Raw genomic sequence first — 17,019 nt, forward strand, 5'->3', positions numbered from 1 at the left:
TGCCTCAGATACCCCTCTTTGAGCCCTGCCTGCCTGCCTGGTTGTAAATATAGAAACATAAGCCCTGGAGGTTTTTTTTCTCCAAACATGTCCCTCCCATCTTAGCATCATCTGTGCAATTCCTACAGCTGCTCCTATACATGGTATGACCTTTTTTTTCCCCTTCCCTTCCTTCCCCCTCCATCTCATCCCCTCCCCGCCTCATCCCAGCTCCCTTCCCTTCCCTGCCCAGCTCAGGGAGTCTGGGGCCAATCGGCTCTTCCAGACGATCAAATGTCACTATAAGTTGAGAGCTGCATCACCTTGGGACGCCTGCAGATCCCAGCCTGCCCGTCCCCTCTGACAGGGACCCTGGTGCTTCTCTCCACTCCTCCCGGGTAAGTGGGATCTCTGGCAAGGGGTGCTGCTGGGGGGCAACACTGTGGAAGGAATGAGCCTTGGTTTGAATGGAGAAGCACCAGGGGAGGGTTGGGGTCCACAGGATCTGGGATCTGACGCAGGATTCTAAGGAAAAGGCACTTCTTCCTGGCTTTAGTTGGGCATCTCACAAGTCTCACGTCACCCACAGAGGTTTGGGTGCTGTGAACTCTCAAGGATTAGTAGTGGGACAATAGATCCTTCCAAACCAACATGTGGGGCTGGAAATTAAGTGTGATCTCTAGAGGCACTCAGCAGCAGGAGAAAAGTGCTGACCTTCCCTCCCCTGTCACCCAGAGAAAGGGATGGCTGAGGCAGGATGTATGAAGGGCAGGACCATCAGGCAGCTTCTGGTGGGTGAGGAGGCTGTAGGTCTAGAGGGAGATCTGAGAAAATAAAATGTGGTCCTGGAAAACTGCCCCCGCCCACAGGAAGAAGAAAATTGTGAGTTTTTCGTGGTCAGGCCAGCGAAGTGAAGGAGTCTGAAGTCATGAATATGGGGAGCATCCCATCACCACTCTGAATTTACCCCTCTCCTCCTGCCCCTCCACTCACACAGGGAATTTCTCTCACAATTTTCTCATTTTCTGTGGGAGTGGGAAGTATTCCATGACTGTATTTATGTTTCTTGGATCAGCTTCTTGCTCTCAGGTGTTGGGTATCCTATAAGGGCAGGAGGGACACCAGTACAGGTGACTCTGGTGCCAGCAATTTGGGTGAGAGCTGTGCTGCTGCTGTGGGGGAGCTCCAGTGAGGCTGTAGGCAATTGCTGGGGCAAGACCCAGGGAGGTGGTAGGGTCCCCAAGAGATGTTCGAGAGGCACCTGGGTGATAGGGTTGAGTGGTTCAGGGGTTACAGTGGTAGTGCCGCATGGACAGTTGGACTGGATCATCTTGTTGGTCTGTTCCTACCTTGGTGATTCTTAGACCAAGGAAAGGCAGGGGATATAAGCTAAGTGTGGCCATTGGCTTTTGGTCCTCTGTCTCAGCCTTGATATCCCTAGAAAACCCCTTGCAGGGATCAGACAGCTGATATCACCCTGAAGACAAGGATAAAGCATACGTTTTGGGACAGGGATTTGGGATTTTGCTCTGTGTTAGTGGACCCTGCAGCAGTGCTTGAGTCCTGCTACTCTGTTTCAGTGTTGGAGAGAAACATATGCATATGTTCATATATTTACTAACATAATATATTAATAGATATAGATAATACACGTATCGTTTAATATGATGTGTACGTATATTGAAAAATCCATGCAGTGGGTTTGCAGCAGCTACTGCTGGGAAATAGTGGCCATGTGGTGCTTGGTGGATCACAGCCCCAGTCCTTACCTGAGAGCTGTCCCTGCCAGGTCCCACAGCCCATGCATGGCCCCTTTTGTCCTGCCCCCTTTCCGTACGGCTCTTGCTACCTTGCCTACCTTGTATGGCCTGGCTTGGGAGGGGATGATTGATGGGTGGGTTATTTCCAGGGGTGGCCTGGAGGTGCAAGGCAGCCCATTCCCCCTCCCGGGTGCATTCTCAGCTGCTAAGAGGCTTCTTGGGATGTGCTGGCTCTGCTCTTTCAGCTGAGGCCAGGAGCATTTGGGGCCAAAAGGGATGTGGTATTCCTGCCCACCTGGGACTGAGGATTGGTGTATTTGTCCTTCCAGTGACCTGCTTGGCTTGAACGAAAAGCAGAAAATAACCTTTTCTTTCACCTTTACAGGGTGAGAGCAGGCAGGAAGTTTTCTGTCTGGTGAAACTTTGCCATGTGTTTTGATTTCCTTCCAAAGGGTGGGCAGTATTAACTAATTGATTTTATTACATCCTTAAACCTCAGTCAAGACCAGAATCCATTTTTCTGCCACTATGCAAACAAAGCCCAATTATTGCCTGAAGGTGCTAACAGCCTTAATCCTGGGCTGCATTTGCTGTGTGTACAGTAATTTCCACCAAAGGGTAATCCCGAGCCAGCTGGAGACTTTCCATTGCCTTGGGGCAAACTTAATCCTAACTGCAAAAACTGCCGCTCTTAACAGATTGCTTTCTTTATTGCCTTTTGGATGTAAATATAGTCCAATTTTGCTAGCTGCTTTGATGACAGAGTTAGCTATGTGGATAGTGCTGGGCATCAAAGAACCTTTCTTGTCCTGGGTGGCTGTAGCTATGACAGTCTGCATTTTGCCCTTGGCTTTAAGGGACCAGATGGCTTTTGAATGCCATGAAGTGGGCAGACACCTTGTTCTTCTTGAAGCTAAACCTTTTTACCTTTCCAGTCAGGGGCAGTGGCAGTCAGCTGCTGCCTTAAATACCAGCTTTTCTTGACAGAGGGACCAAACCTGGTTGATTGTTTGGCCCTTGCAAGGCTGAAATCTGTGATCTTCTCCTGGATTTTTTTGTCCCCCCTGCCCTCTCCTGTGGGGTTCCTGCGTCTGGCTCATCTTTGTACAGAGTCTGCCAATACACTTGTTATTAGTTCATTTTATCTGGGGCCAAGAAACCCCCTCAGGGCTGGGGTCTTACAGTGTCAGGGATGCTGGCATTCTCGCTCTGCTTTTATAGCACACGGACAGATGCCATGCAAAATCCCATTCGCATTTGCAGCGCTTGGATTAACAAATATGGAAGGGGGTAGGGGAACAGCCAATGTGACAACCCTCAGCAAGATGTCCTTAGAGCTAAATTGGAGACTAGATGAGCTCATTCCAATAACTGCTAATGGAAAGCCTGATTGCAAAGACTCCCGTTGACTTCAATTGCCTTGGAAAGAACAGCGTGCGCTGCGCTACGTGCCTGCCCTGCACTGAACAGACGCTCCCTCTCTGTCTGCACACAGAGGGTTCTCTTAGTGGTATTACTCTTCTTCTTACTGGAATGAGAGAGGGGTTTAGCCCACAGCCTTTAAAAAGTCCTCGTATTTTTTAAAATCCTCCACCTTGGGAAGAAGGAAAGCTGTATTTATAAAGGCTTAATCCATGGGAGGATTGGCCATTGCCCTGAGTCTTTACAGAACATGTATTTTGGAAGAAGTCAACAGCTGGGTGTTAGGCAGGTTCCCTCCACAGGCTTTTGCCTGGAGGAGCTCTGCTGTCCTGTTGCATAAACCAACATACTGTCAAGCATTATTACTAATAGCTTGAATTATTTCTGAAGGCTGAAATGAGACTGCTAACATGCTTGCCACTGAGCAGATAGCAAGTGGAAGTCTTCATCATTTCTTTTATGAAATCTAGACTGAAAAGACCAGGGGAGAGAGACCAGCAGTGTTGTAGCATTCAAGTAGTTAACAGAAGAGCAGTATGAATTGGTGAGCAGAAAACTCATTTGAAAGCTGAAATTCCTCCCAAATACAAAATTCCCCCCACTCCCCCTGCCTGGTAGGACTAGAGTCCCCAAAGTACTCCTTGGGATGGCTGTTGTACTCAAGGAGTGGGCAGCCACAGCTACAAAGTTAAAAGCAGCCTAGGACCAAGAGACCACTGAACCCAAATCTCACGTGTCCTGCCAGTAGATTACCCCTCCCATCCAGCACCTCAGGTCAGGTCATAACACAGCCACTGCTGGCACTACTTCCAGGGCAATGCTGAATTTCAGAAAGAGAATAAATGAGGAACTAGAAGAAAAAAACATTGGCTGTTTATCTCTCCTTGCAACATGGGGGTTTTAAATCCTGTTGATGTTAATGTATGGTGCCCAAGGTCATTGCTGGGGAATGGAGAGAATCCCTTATAGGGCAGGGTTGGAGCCTGTGGGATTACTGCCTTCCTCTGAAATAGAAAGCTGCTGAGCTGCAGTTGTTCCTTTTGAACTTAAGTCAGCCCACCTGCTCCTTCAAGACATCTCTCATATATCAGCTGAATAATGAAGTCATGAAAGTTGGGGTTTGGGCCAGCAAGGAGAAGTCTGGCTTTCTAATTTAGGATCTGCTGTGGATTTGGAGAAATTTTCAGGGGCCTTTCCTCATCTTCTCCCCCAGCCTCAGGGCAGCTGATGCTTTTAGGAAAGCCAGAGTGTGTTGCATTACATAGAAATGGTTATATCAGTGTGAACTGCCTAACTAGGCATGTGGCTGGTTTTCATCTTAAACTAATAAAACAATTATTGTTCGCTCACTCATCAGTTGTATAAACCAGACACACTTTTGGGTGCTGACAAATTATCTCTAGGTATACTGGTAGTTCCAGTTATTTTTGTAACTCTGAATGCAGCTTTGGAGCTGGCACCATCCCACCTGTGGTAGCATGAAAGAAGGAGAAATTCCTCTAATCTCGCTGGAGCGATGGAAATGTCAGATGGGTGTGGGAGGACACCCTGGCCTTGCCTATCTCCCTGAGCTCTGGGGATTTTGTAATTTAAAGCCAGGACTAGGCAGCTCCTGGGTCTGCCTATGGGAAGCAGCTGAGTTGATGGGATATGTCTTTCCAGATGATCTTTTTCTCCTCCTCTCCCCTTGTCCTCTGACATGGCTGGCAAAGGTTTGTGCTTCTCCCAAAACGTCAGTGTTGGTGGGGAACTGGTTGCTGTGTGGGAAAGCAGGTGCTTGGCTTTTTTTGTCCTCAAATGTCAATCCATCTGCTTCTGCCTTGGTATTTTTTATGAGGTGCACTCACTAATAATACCTTTTTTCTTCTTCTTTTTTTTCCTATTTTTGTTTGTTTGTTTTGTTTGTTTTTTGTTTTGTTTTCCTTTTCTTCTCCTTCTCTTTTGTCTAGCAACTAATTGCCAACATGTCTGATACCGAGGAAGTGTAAGTAGAGAGAAAGTTGTCTGTGTGTTTATCTGCCCAGCTTAGCTCCACACAGCAGAGCGAGGGCACCCCTGCAGTTTGCTGCTCTCTGCTCAGCCTGAAGCCCCCTGAGCTAGTGAAAAAGGGACATCTTGACTTAGAGGGTCAAAGAACCCTTGTGTCCAACACAGGACATCTCCTAAACACCTCCACCCAGCTCAGCCTGCCCTCCATGGTTGTGGCACTGCACCCGGAGGAGGGGAAATAAAATCCACAGCACAGTGGAAAAGATGCTTTCTTCCCTGGTTTAACAAATCTAGAGTAATATGGCCAAACCCAATGGGATCATTTGACACTTTTGCATCAGAAGGTACAGAAGGCAGATTTAGGGCAGTCATGGGATCAGAGGAATCATGGACAGACCTACAGTGATCACTTAGCTCTCTCAAGTTCAACTCAACTTGTATCATTCTGTCCAGCTCTTAAATATTTTTTCTGAGGATGTAATTTGGCACCTTTTTCAGGCAATCCCTAACTAACATGTCTTTCTTCTAGGATGTGGCCCCAGGGTTGCTGTGGGACTTGGGTTTCATGCAAGGGGATGGTAGAGCAGGAGAAGCTGGCAAGTGCGGGCAAGGAATGGGAGCAGACCACGAGACCTGTGTTGCTACAGGCACGGGATAAACATTGAGCAGCACCTGTTTTATGCCAGATTTTGTTAGACAGCCCTAGGGTTCGGGGAGGCTGTAGCACATCTGCGTTGCTGTGGGCCATTGGCTGCAGGCTGGGTTGCCTGGCACACTGGGACTGAGGGCCACTTTTATCAGCCCCTGTGCAGTGCTCGTGTGCGGGTATCATGTCAGAGCTCTGGCGTGGAGGATTATTCCTGGATATAGATCCATACACGCCTTCAGAATCAGGAGCACTATTTAAAATAAACCCAAACCCAGTTACTTTACTACTCTTAAAACCAAGTATCTCCTGGAAGAGCAGAGAAAATGGGGGAAAGAAAAAACAACAGACTTTAAACAACATTGCATTGGGTTGCTTCAGTGTATGGTTTAAAGCTTGACATCAGTACAGAGCGGGATAAATACTTATCTGGTTTCAATATCCTTTTTTCCTTTCTCACAGGGAACAAGGAGAGGGTAAGTCTTAAATCCGTTTGTAATTGCTTCTGTGCAAGCCTGCAACACTTGCTGGCTGTGTCAGCTGGTATGGTTAGACAAATCTGAAGCTTCTTTTTTGTGCTTCTGTCTGTCTGACTGTCACCAGCTTCTGGTGTTTTTACACTACCTGTAGCACCCTGGCCGTGTTCGTGCTGCGGGCAGCCTGTGGGGTTTTAGCCCCAAATTGATGCCCTGGTGGGAGGGGATGCTGCTAGTTTTTGTAGGGGCACTGCCATCTGCTGGCAATTTATTTTGAAGCTTTTGTATGTGTCATATATTCTGGTTTTAAAACATAAATCCTCACAATGTTTATAAGCAATATGCATAGAAACTTTTCTTATATTCAGAGGCACTCTCTGCTACCTTTTCCCTTCTAATGCACGTGTAACCTTGCGTTTCCGTTGCCCAAGGAAAAATTCAATACTTTATCATCTTCTTCCCCTTTTTATAACTCCTCTTTTTTATTTTCAAAGTCATTTAATCTGTTATTTGACTTGCTGATTTGCAAGTGGCCTCTCAGAAACCATCTTGCCCAGCATCCCTCTGAGCACGGAGGGCTCTGCTGTGGGTAACATTCTACTGTTGTATCAAAGCTGATGGCTGATTTGTCTGCTTTTTTTCCCCCCTCTCCCATTTCAATGCAGAGGAGTACGAAGAAGAAGGTAACAAAAAAAGTGGAACGTAATTTATCTTTCTTTGGTTCTTGGTCCTGCTTTTCTTTTGTCTACACTTCACCCTTCTCTTTGGCGCTTGCTGCTAAAGGCGATCTGAAAGACTTTATCAGTAAACCAGTTGGAAAACAAAAAAACAGTCAAGTGTTTTGGGGCTGTGATGTGCAGAGCCTTCATGTTACAGTGAAATGGCGTATTTGTATGAGGGGATGGTTATGATGTAAGCTGGGGTCTAACCTGCCCACAAACTTGGAACATTTTAGGGCAGGGACTGGTGCAGAGTGCACATAACATAGCATCGGTGAAATCCTGCCATTCTCATTTTGGCAGTGTCCACAGACTGAGCTTAAATTTTGAAATTGAAAAGAAGAGCACGTTGTCCAGCTCCTGAGGAGCAGCTGACAGGGCACTGCTGAGGATAGAAAAGGCAAGGCAGAGAACCAACTGGCAAAGATGAAGTTTCTTACCATGCCTTTAGCTGGCAAAATGGGATTTGACAAGCTGTGAGAGACAGAGTGCTGATCTGGAAAGATGGAGCATGAAAAACCCTTCTCACCCAAATTGTTTCACCTTTTGTAGGCAGCAGGGAGAAGATGCTTTTGGAGATGTACCACTGTCTTTACTGGACATTTTTGACACACTGGTTTCAGTTCAGGCAAGTGTAGCTGCCAGTTGTCATCCTTCATTTTCCCAAGGTGTCTGGAACAGAGCTAAGGGCCAAACTCTTGGAATTTCTCCCAGGATCTGCCCTTAGTGTCTAAGGCATCTTTTAAGGGGTTGAAAGAAAAACCCTTTACTGGAGGTGGAATATTTGTATGTGGAGGCTATGAAACCAGCTCGGAGACAGAGAGCTGTCCCTTTTGGGATATCCATTTTGGGGATTTAAACACAGCAGCTTTTTTTTCTTTCTTTTTTTTTTTTTTTTTGGCCCTGGATTCCTCCAAGTTGCTGCAACAGCCAAATTCTCATCAGTGGTGGTGGGAACAGAGGTGCAACTGTGGCCATGTTGAGAATAGTAGTTTCTGCTATAAGGTACATTATCCTTAAGTCACTATTTCCCTGGCATTGCTTCTGAAGGGACCAAGAGCTCCAAAAAAAAGAAAAAAGAGACACCAAATAGGTTGTAGAGCTGCCTTCAGTCATCATCTGTCTCTCTGGTCATGCGTGGAGTGGTAGAGCCAGGAAGGGGAAAGTGTTCTTCATGCTCCATCCTTCATGTCTTGTCAAATGTCAAAAGAGCAAGCAAAGGGTGTTGCTCCTGCAGACAAGCCTTCCTTAAAGGAGAAGCATTTCTTGCCTTTCTCCTTTCTTCCCTAACTGCCTACTTTTTGTTTTCAAGTATTTAATGACTGATATGAAATTAATAGGCAGGTGACTTTCAATTTTTTTTTTAATCTGCATGACTTACTCCTCTGAGGTCTCTTCTCCTTGCTCTATACTTTTGCTTGACCTTTGTGTTTCTTTCTGATGTCATCCATTTCTTTTCCATATAACTTTTCTCCATCACTTTCTAACCACCATTTTTCTCCAGGCCTTAGCTCACCCCCCAGCATCAGTTTCTAACAGTTTTCTGTTTTCATTTTCCTGCTTGCTGTTGCTTCTTGTTCCATGACACTTGCCACCTGAAGCTCAGGAAGAAGGTATGTGACATGGCTCCTGCTTTCCTTCCCTCTCAGTGTGGAGGGAGAATATGTGTGAAGACATCCAGAGCAAATGGTTCACATCCAGTGGCCAGGACTCTGTCTTGAGCCACAGACATCAATGCAATAGTGGACATTGATGTTGTTTATTGAGCTGGTAGGAAATTTGGCCTGTTTTATTTGTTTAAAAAAGCCAAACCAAAACATTTATATATATGAAAGAAAATGCATCTGTATATTAGAAAAAATATAATATACATACATACATAATTTTTTATATATGTGTGTGTATATGAGTATATGTATATGAAAACAAACATACATATATATATATATGTTTTGTTCTACCTTTTTTACTGAACTGCTTGACTTATTTTTAGTACAATGGTGTCAAAATGAATATTATCAAGGGAGGGAGACCCCCTGCAAAATTTATATTCATCTGGTAAAATTCAGGAATGAATTTGTTTGAAATTTCAAAAATTGATAAATGTTAGTGAAACTTTTTCACCATTTGAGAAAAAAATGTAAAGCAAAAGAAATGCAGCAATTTTATTTTTCACTAAAATAAATTCACTAAAAGTTTGGTTTAGGGTATTTTAGCCAGCTCTAGTAAAGAATAAGATATTGGATGCCTTTTTATGTGGTTTTCACTTGTGGTCATATTCCCATATTTCAGTAACATTTATAACCCCATAATGTGCCCATAAAAATGTTATTTTTAATTCTCTCTCACCCTGTAATTCCATCATTGTGTATTCTTACCCATAACGGCCTGGGAGCTTGGCAAACCTCAGGAATGTCCCAATAATGTATTTCCTGTTTTAATTTTCTCCTCCCATTTCTTTTGCTGTGTGACGTTTCCCACCCACAGAAGAGGCTCAGGAAGAAGGTAGGTGAAGCAGCATCTCGGCCGTGCTGGTTCCTGCAGGAGGGCTTGGTGCTGATGTGCACCTCGATTTTGCAAGGTGGTAGAAGAAAGCAAGAGACAAGAGAGATGCTGGGACAAACCATCTGCAGGAAGAGGGCTTTCCTTGTCCCTTGCACAAGTTTCACTGAGGGTACCCATATCCTCGTGTATCTGTGCAGACACCTCTGCTCCAGTTTCGGGGAGGGAGCAGCAGGGGAAATGTGGATACCATCCCTTTATCCAAGACACAACATGCTCTGAGGCTGATTTTTAGCCCTGGGTACTTGTGTGCCATGGAATAACTGAGGTCTGGCTAGGAAGCTTTCTATCAGGTGCCAAGTGGTTTCTCCTACATAGCTTGGCAGATCATGATCAGATGGATTTTGAAGTCAAAATCCATCTGTGGTAAAATACATGCTTAGCCCTATGTTATATAGTACATATGCTATAATATGTCATATTATATGTAATATATCATATATATTATAAGTTTATAAGCTATAATATATCATATGATATATAATATGCATAATACTGCAGAATTATAACCATGTAGATGCTGGTAAGTAACCCCAGCTGGCTCCCCACACTGCACACAGCGCTGGCAAGGCGGAACAGACAGGGCAGAAGGGGGGCTGGAACAGAAACTCACCCTTTGCACTCGAGAGGTTTGGGATGCAGTGCTCCAGGTGCAAGGAGCCAAAGGGTGTGTTGGTTCCATATTTGCAAAGCTTTGTGCTATGGGCATGTTTTAAACAGGGCTAAAGCTGTTTATAGTGCCACGATAGACCCACTCTGAGTTTGCAGAGTTTTTACAGCATCCAGGTCCAGACGGTTTTACATTTCTTGTATCTGTGCATGCTCTGGTCACCCGTCTCCATTTCATCTCCTCCTCTGTTTCTTTATTTCATGTGTCCTGTGCTTTTTTTCGTAAACCCTCTGTTGCATTCACACACTCTTTAGTCTAACTGTTCTCATTTTCCATCTCATTGCTTTTGCTTCCTGCCACATGTCACCTGATGAAGCTCCTCCGGCAGGTACGTGCCATCACCTTCCAAACTGCTCCCTGCTGTCTCCTTGGTGGTGGTAGTGGGGACTCAAGGGTGGTGTAAGAGGAGCAGTACCAGTTTGCCTTTTTCCTTCTGTTGTCTTTGCTTTCCACCTCCCCTCTGTGACTGGCTCTGCCGCTGGCTAACACACAGGAATAATCTCAGTGCAAGATCCGGCAGAGACGGCTCAGTGGTAACCCGGCCCCTCTGCCACCCCTGCCCTGTGCAGGGCTCACCATAAAGCCCATCTGGGCAAGGGCAGGAGCTGTTCCTCTAAAACTGGAAATAGAGAGAAGTTTCAGCACATGATATTTGAGCTTACTGTGAGATTTTCCCTCTTGATATGTTTTTGCCCCTTCCCTTCATGTGGTGAAGTTGTTTCCCAGCCACATGTGCCTCAAAATCCTTTTTATCTCCAGGCCATTAGCACATCCTTTACTGGGATAAAACTTTTCCCTCTGAGCAGATTTTTCAGCCTATGAAGGGTTTTCAGCCTATTTTATCTCATGTAACAATGTGTTTCTCCTAATGTTCCTTTGCATCCTGTCCCGTCACTCTTCACACCTAAAGAAGAAGCTCATGAGGAAGGTATGTGATGTGACTCCTGGATTCCTGTCTTTCAGAGTAAGCTCTGGCTTAGCCAGTAAACCATAAGATGGCAAAAGGAAACAGGAGTTACAAATAGGCATATTAATGCAGACTAAAACTTGCCACCATTTTGGTTTTTGTACTGTCTGCCTTTGTGTTCTGTCTTGACATTGACTACACCATTGATGTACGTGGTAATTGTTGCACGAAAAAACCCTTGAAAACTGCTGGGAAATGTAAACCTCTTAAAAGGATGAACGTTGAAAAACTTTTACTCTGAGATTGGCTGGGTCTTCTTGGGAGGCTTATTTTGGACCATTTGGGGTGGATTTGGCCTCCAGACTATACGCAGAAATGCTCATGATTGGCTGACGTTCTTACAAAAGCCTTTCCACACATCTTTTTTCCAGCTTAAACCCTGTGGGTATAGAGCAAATGGTGATAAATTTGATGCTTTAGCTTTGCAAATGATTAAAGATGGTTTTCTTGTTCATATAATGGAGTTTCTAGGCCACTGTTTCATGGCAATACTTGCAGCCACCCAAAACGTGCTGGCCTCAGGTTGCAAATCCACATGGGCAAGCATCAGGGCTATGAAACAGCGTGCTGCTCCTGGCTTTGTGCAGGACTGCAGGAATGGCTGTATGAGACAAATCATCTGATACGGCCGCTTAAATCAGCTTTATGTTTTTAATATCTCAGACAATTTGCACCCTCACTTCCAGTACTGCTTTTCATATCCATACTCATTTTATTTCCTTGCAACATATTCTCAGTGCTCCCTTCCCCCTCCATTTTGCCCAAGCGAAAAGTTGTTCTGATGTTTCTAACGCTCTCATCTTCCTTTGCATTTTGCTCTGTGACTCTTCCCACACGCTAAAGCTCATGAGGAAGGTATGTGCCATGACTTGTGAATTCCTCTGTTTTTGTCTGGAGCAGTAACTCGTGCAGGAATTCTGGAGGTGGTTGAAGATGAGCCGATGCAAAAAATATCCTCTGCACGGTTGCTTTGCTCTTGTAGGATAAGCAGTGTGATGAGTAATCAGTACTAACTGCTGTTTGAAAACAAAGCCTGAGGCACAGGCTGGGCACTGCTCATGTATTCCCCAGCACCTGATGTCTCTAGCCAGGCTATTCGTATGGACACCAGCTGGTACAGGATAGTGTTCCCCAAACCGTTTCCTCTGGCCGTGTCCCGGGGTTAGAGGCGGGACAGCCATGTCCTGAGGCAACGCTGTGTCCCTCAGTTGGGTGCACCTCTTCCCTCATGCCCCTGCCACTGCACAGAAGCAGAACTCCCTTTTGCAGCAGAGTATGGAGATGTGGGGAGACTTGCACCTGAAGTCATGAGCGTGTCAACAAGTGACACGGTGTCATACCTACTTTTACTGTTGGGGTAAGGATTGGACCAAGTGGCATCATTTTGGTTGGAGCATATTTGAGAAAAGATGCAGTGTGTGCTTTTCCCGTAACTATTGGGATTTTTCTGGGTTAATGTCCATTATGCAAAAGCAGGGGTGGCAGGGTTGCAGTTTTACTCAATTTTGTAACCGGAATTAAAGTCCAGATCTGGTAAGGCAATCTGTGTGATTGACAAAATAGAAGGTCATGCTTATTAAAGCATCAGCCTGGCAGCCCCAACCCATTTACCTTTCAACTGCCCTTCTGCCTGCCCCTCTCTGCTTGCCCACCCAGGCTTCCATGGGATGCTTTGTCCTGCAGGTTGGAGAGCAATAACATACTCGTACTCATCCTCCCACATCGGTGTGCAGCCCTACACACCAGTGGTGAAATCCTGGGCGCCAGAAATCACTGCCAGCTCCTCAGAGCCCACTGATTTCCACAGTGCCTGGGATTTCTATGCACATGAATAAGAGCAGGTTGTCTATACCCTTTTTGCACATTCAAGCCTATGGGTAATGGACTTGCTTTAAATACAGGTAATGTTTTTGTCAACCAAAGGCTACCAGTGGCACTTGATTTATAACATTATGAATATATATGTTAGTAATCTGCAGCTTTTATGTACAAACAACCCTTCCTCTCCACGATTCTAATTGACATTCATATGTGCCCTCTATTTATTACTTAATCTTATTAATGGTTTTTATGCCTTTAACACCCCCTCCACCACCTTGGCTAAGGAAAGTGTAAGGGTTTTTAATTATCCTCTGTTTCTTGCTCTAATTCTCTTATCTTTCTTTGCATCTCCTTCCCTGCTACTTCCCTTTTAAAGAAGTCCATGAACCAGGTATGTGACTTCTGAATTCCTCTGCGTCAATCTGAAGGGTTATTGTGTGCTGGAAATACAATTCCATTTGGCAATTTCACAACTGGGTCATGTGCTGAATTGGGACAAAATGGAAACTTTTCAACCAACCAGAAAAAAAAAAGAGGAACACATTGTTCGACAGCTACTGAAAATTATGGTTTTTATTTAGCTAAAACATTTTCTTCCAACTTTTTTTTCCTCTCTCCTCAATGGAAGATTTCCAAATTTTGAAATGAAAATTTTATTTTAGATGCTTCTGAAGCATTGCCTTTATGGATAATGTGGGGTATATATAGTGTAATGCAAGAACAAATCTGGAATGAGAAGTTACCACAAGACAAAAACTGAAAAAGTTTTCTTCCAGAGATGTTTATATCTCTGCAACCTTTATGGTTGTGAAACGTCTACATTTTTTTAACCACAATCTCAACTAAATCTATGTGAGTTCTGAAATATTGAAATTTAATTGAAACTATGATTTATGTTGGAAAATTTTAACAGTAACTCTAGTATTATACTCAGGAATTCAAAGATGGTGGAAGTAAACATAAAAATCAAATATTAACGATAAACTGTAACTTGCAGCTTCCTCACACCTTTGACCAGTCATAATTTCCTCATCACTCTGTGATGCGTAATAATGAGGATGAAGCTAACTGCTGCATGAAAAATGTAGTAACATTTTTGGTAGACAAACATCTCAATGTATGAGCTGTAATAACAGACTTACTGGACTCGGAGCCATCCTCACAGTGCATATGGGAATGTTATCGTGTTTATTACCTGGAAAAACAGAAATGGAACTTGCAGTGTCCTCTAAACTGTCTGTGAAAATTACTCTGTGCCATTTGGAGTAGCTTTATTAAAGTAGTCACATCTCAGCAGCCTCCCACCCCAGCTACTTCCCTCTGCTGTCCACAGAGGGAGACCAGCCTCTTAGTCCAGAGCAGATCAATGCTTTTGCCAGGGCTGGAGTGAGGTGAAAGCTGATTGATTTTTACATGACTTAATACTTCAGCATTCATCTCTTCACTGCTTCTCATATCTCTCCTGTTCTCATCGCTTCTTGTTTCACATCCTTCTCTTCTCTTTTTAACCATATTCATTTTTGTCTCTTAATCTGCACCTAAGGTTTTTCTGACTTTGATTTGCACAAGCTAAAGGTCATTGCTTCCATCACAGTTGCTTTGCCTGCCTCTGTACCTCTTTTCTATGGTATTTATTGAACTACTCACAACTTGAGAGCTGGTTCTCTAGCACTGACAGATGTAGGAGCTTGAAATTTGTGCAAAACACAAGCTATTAACATAATATGATAAACAATAAAGCCTCCCCATGCTTTATTTTCCCTCAGTAACATAAAGCATCGTAAAACCAAAAGAAAATGTAAATATGACGAGCTTGACAAAAAACTTTTACGTCAGAAGGAGGCTGTCCCAGCTTTTCATGTAACTGCATGATTATTTAGTTTCTGTTATTAATGCTGTCTTTGCCTGCCACATCTTCTAAGTCATAGCTTTGGCCTGCACAAGTTCACAGTTGTTGCTGTTGTGGGATTCCTGCTCTAATTCTTTCATTTTCCCTTGTTGACTCTTTCCACCTAACCAAGCTCATGTTTGTGACATCTAAATTCCTATGTATTAATCTGAAGTGTTCCTGTACATAGGAATTTGAAGATGTTGAAGAATACCAGAATCATGAAGAATCAATCCATTCTTGAAATTCCCTAAAAATGATTTTCCCTATAGAAAAGTATAAATATTGTTTATAACTGAAGGATCACCATCTAAAAAGAACAAACTTTTTTAGTGCCCCTGAAAACTTTTAGGGATGTGACTACCCCACAGCCCTGGCAGAAAGCAGGTACCTGGGCTGCAGAAGCCCAAGCTGCTTATAGCAGGGAGTGGATTGCAGCAGGATCCTGGCACACAAACTCAAGCAGTTTCTAGTCCTTTGCAGCAGAGACAAGCTCTGTGCACAAATATTGCCAGTTCTGCAGAGCTAAGTCCTCAATCTGCCAGCAGAGATTCTTACATGGTGAAGCTTCAAATGCATGCATAGGGATACATCTAAAGCAGTACCTCCTTCAGTAATTCTCACATCCTCATGCAGCTCTGACAGCTAAAAGGGCAGCTGAAACCTAGATAACACTAAATGCTTGTAAAACTCTCAAATTGGGTGTGTTTTCTTTCAGATTTAAGGATCACCAGTGTTACTACACTCGCCCATGGTTTATAAATTTGCATGATTTAAACTGTTGCAAATCATCAACATTCAAATTCCCTTTACCTATTGTTTCTATGGCATCTCCTCCCTATCTACTTCATACCCCACTGTAATTACACTCATTTTCCACTCTTATTAACAGTTTATCCCTATAACTTGGTCTGCAAAGTATACTTCTTCAACCCAGTCTTACCAAAGTTTGAGGTGATCCCTTCCTGAATAACTTATTTCTAATTCTTTTATCTTCCTTTCCTGTGTTTTTCCCCTGACACATCCTACTAAATGAAGCCCCCCCTCCAGGTATGTGATTTAACTTCTAAACTCCCTGGTGTCTGTCTGCTGGGATGGTGTGTGTGAGAAGTGAATACAAGGTGATAGGGGATAACAACCTATCAGTTAAGGATGGATTATAACTTGCATGCCTTTGGGGTGGTTCTATTTTAGTTTAATATTTTTTCTCAGTAAAGTGTAATCAGCAGTAAGGAGGAGGAGACTTACTCCTTGCATGACAATTTCACTAGAAACTGGGGGAACACACATATTCTATTGTGAAGGGGTATCTCAGCAAAAAGTCTCCTTGTGGAACGTGTAAATTCTGCCCTGTGAAACGAGAATGAATGTTTCTTCCTATAGGGAAGGATTTACTTCAGATTTCAGGGTGGAATTTGCCCCATTGATTCCACATGGGGAATATAAACACCATGAGAGATTGTGGGTTTTTTATGCCTGCTTTGCAAAATATTTGGCGGTGTGTGTGTATGGCTGAAAAGCAAAATCTGCCCTGCAAATTCACATTGCTGACCTAGTCTCGCTTTGGCAAAACCCAGAAGAGTGACATGTAGACCTGCACAGACTTCTAATGAACCTTTTCTTCCTCTGAAGTAATCCATTTGTAATTTTACATTGCAAATGGATTTGAAGAGCAGCAGTACGTTTATATAGACATCAAAGTTGTCTTCAAGGAAGAAAATGGCCTGAGCCATAGATCTAGAAGGGAACTGAGCTTCTTTGGAAGTTAGCTGAACGTTGATGATGAGTTATGGCAGGTATTTCAGCAGGTTTCTGAACCACACTGTGTTTATTTCAAATGGCTGAAATACTGCTGTAGTAAAGGATGGGTCCAATAGTGCTTTGAGAGTGCTGGCTATGTTCATGTGCATATTTCCAATCAAAGTAAACTTTGGTACACTGTGCTGTCAGGTTGTGCTTTATATCATATGATGATTAGAAGTGTTTTTTAAGCACTGCACTATTATCATAAATCTGCCTCTTTCACCTTTCCTGTTCTGTGACTTCTCTTTATGTGTTATTTCAAATGTAAATATTTTACCTGTTTACTTCTTAACTTCATTCTTGCCTCTCCTTTTCCT

The 17,019-nt window shown here is 43.8% G+C and overlaps 1 protein-coding gene across 25 annotated transcripts in view; it reads left to right on the forward strand.

Moving 5' to 3' along the window:
* Window positions 1–210: 210 nt before the first annotated feature.
* TNNT3 (troponin T3, fast skeletal type) overlaps window positions 211–17,019 on the forward strand; it is a 30,990-nt gene continuing 14,181 nt past the window's right edge. For 3 of the 25 annotated variants that reach the window (XM_039552273.1, XM_039552275.1, XM_039552283.1), the window contains exons 1-5: window positions 215–377; window positions 5,111–5,145; window positions 6,259–6,272; window positions 6,938–6,955; window positions 9,479–9,496. In XM_039552273.1, the coding sequence (XP_039408207.1) occupies window positions 5,126–5,145; window positions 6,259–6,272; window positions 6,938–6,955; window positions 9,479–9,496 (70 nt within the window). In that variant the 5' untranslated portion in view covers window positions 215–377; window positions 5,111–5,125. Of the gene's footprint in view, window positions 378–5,110; window positions 5,146–6,258; window positions 6,273–6,937; window positions 6,956–8,592; window positions 8,605–9,478; window positions 9,497–11,133; window positions 11,152–13,387; window positions 13,403–15,322; window positions 15,654–15,937; window positions 15,950–17,019 lie in introns of those variants that run through there. The other 22 variants (XM_039552262.1, XM_039552267.1, XM_039552278.1 and 19 more) reach the window with 19 other exon arrangements.

Source organism: Corvus cornix, chromosome 5 (genome assembly GCF_000738735.6).
Source record: "Corvus cornix cornix isolate S_Up_H32 chromosome 5, ASM73873v5, whole genome shotgun sequence".
NCBI lineage: Eukaryota > Metazoa > Chordata > Aves > Passeriformes > Corvidae > Corvus > Corvus cornix.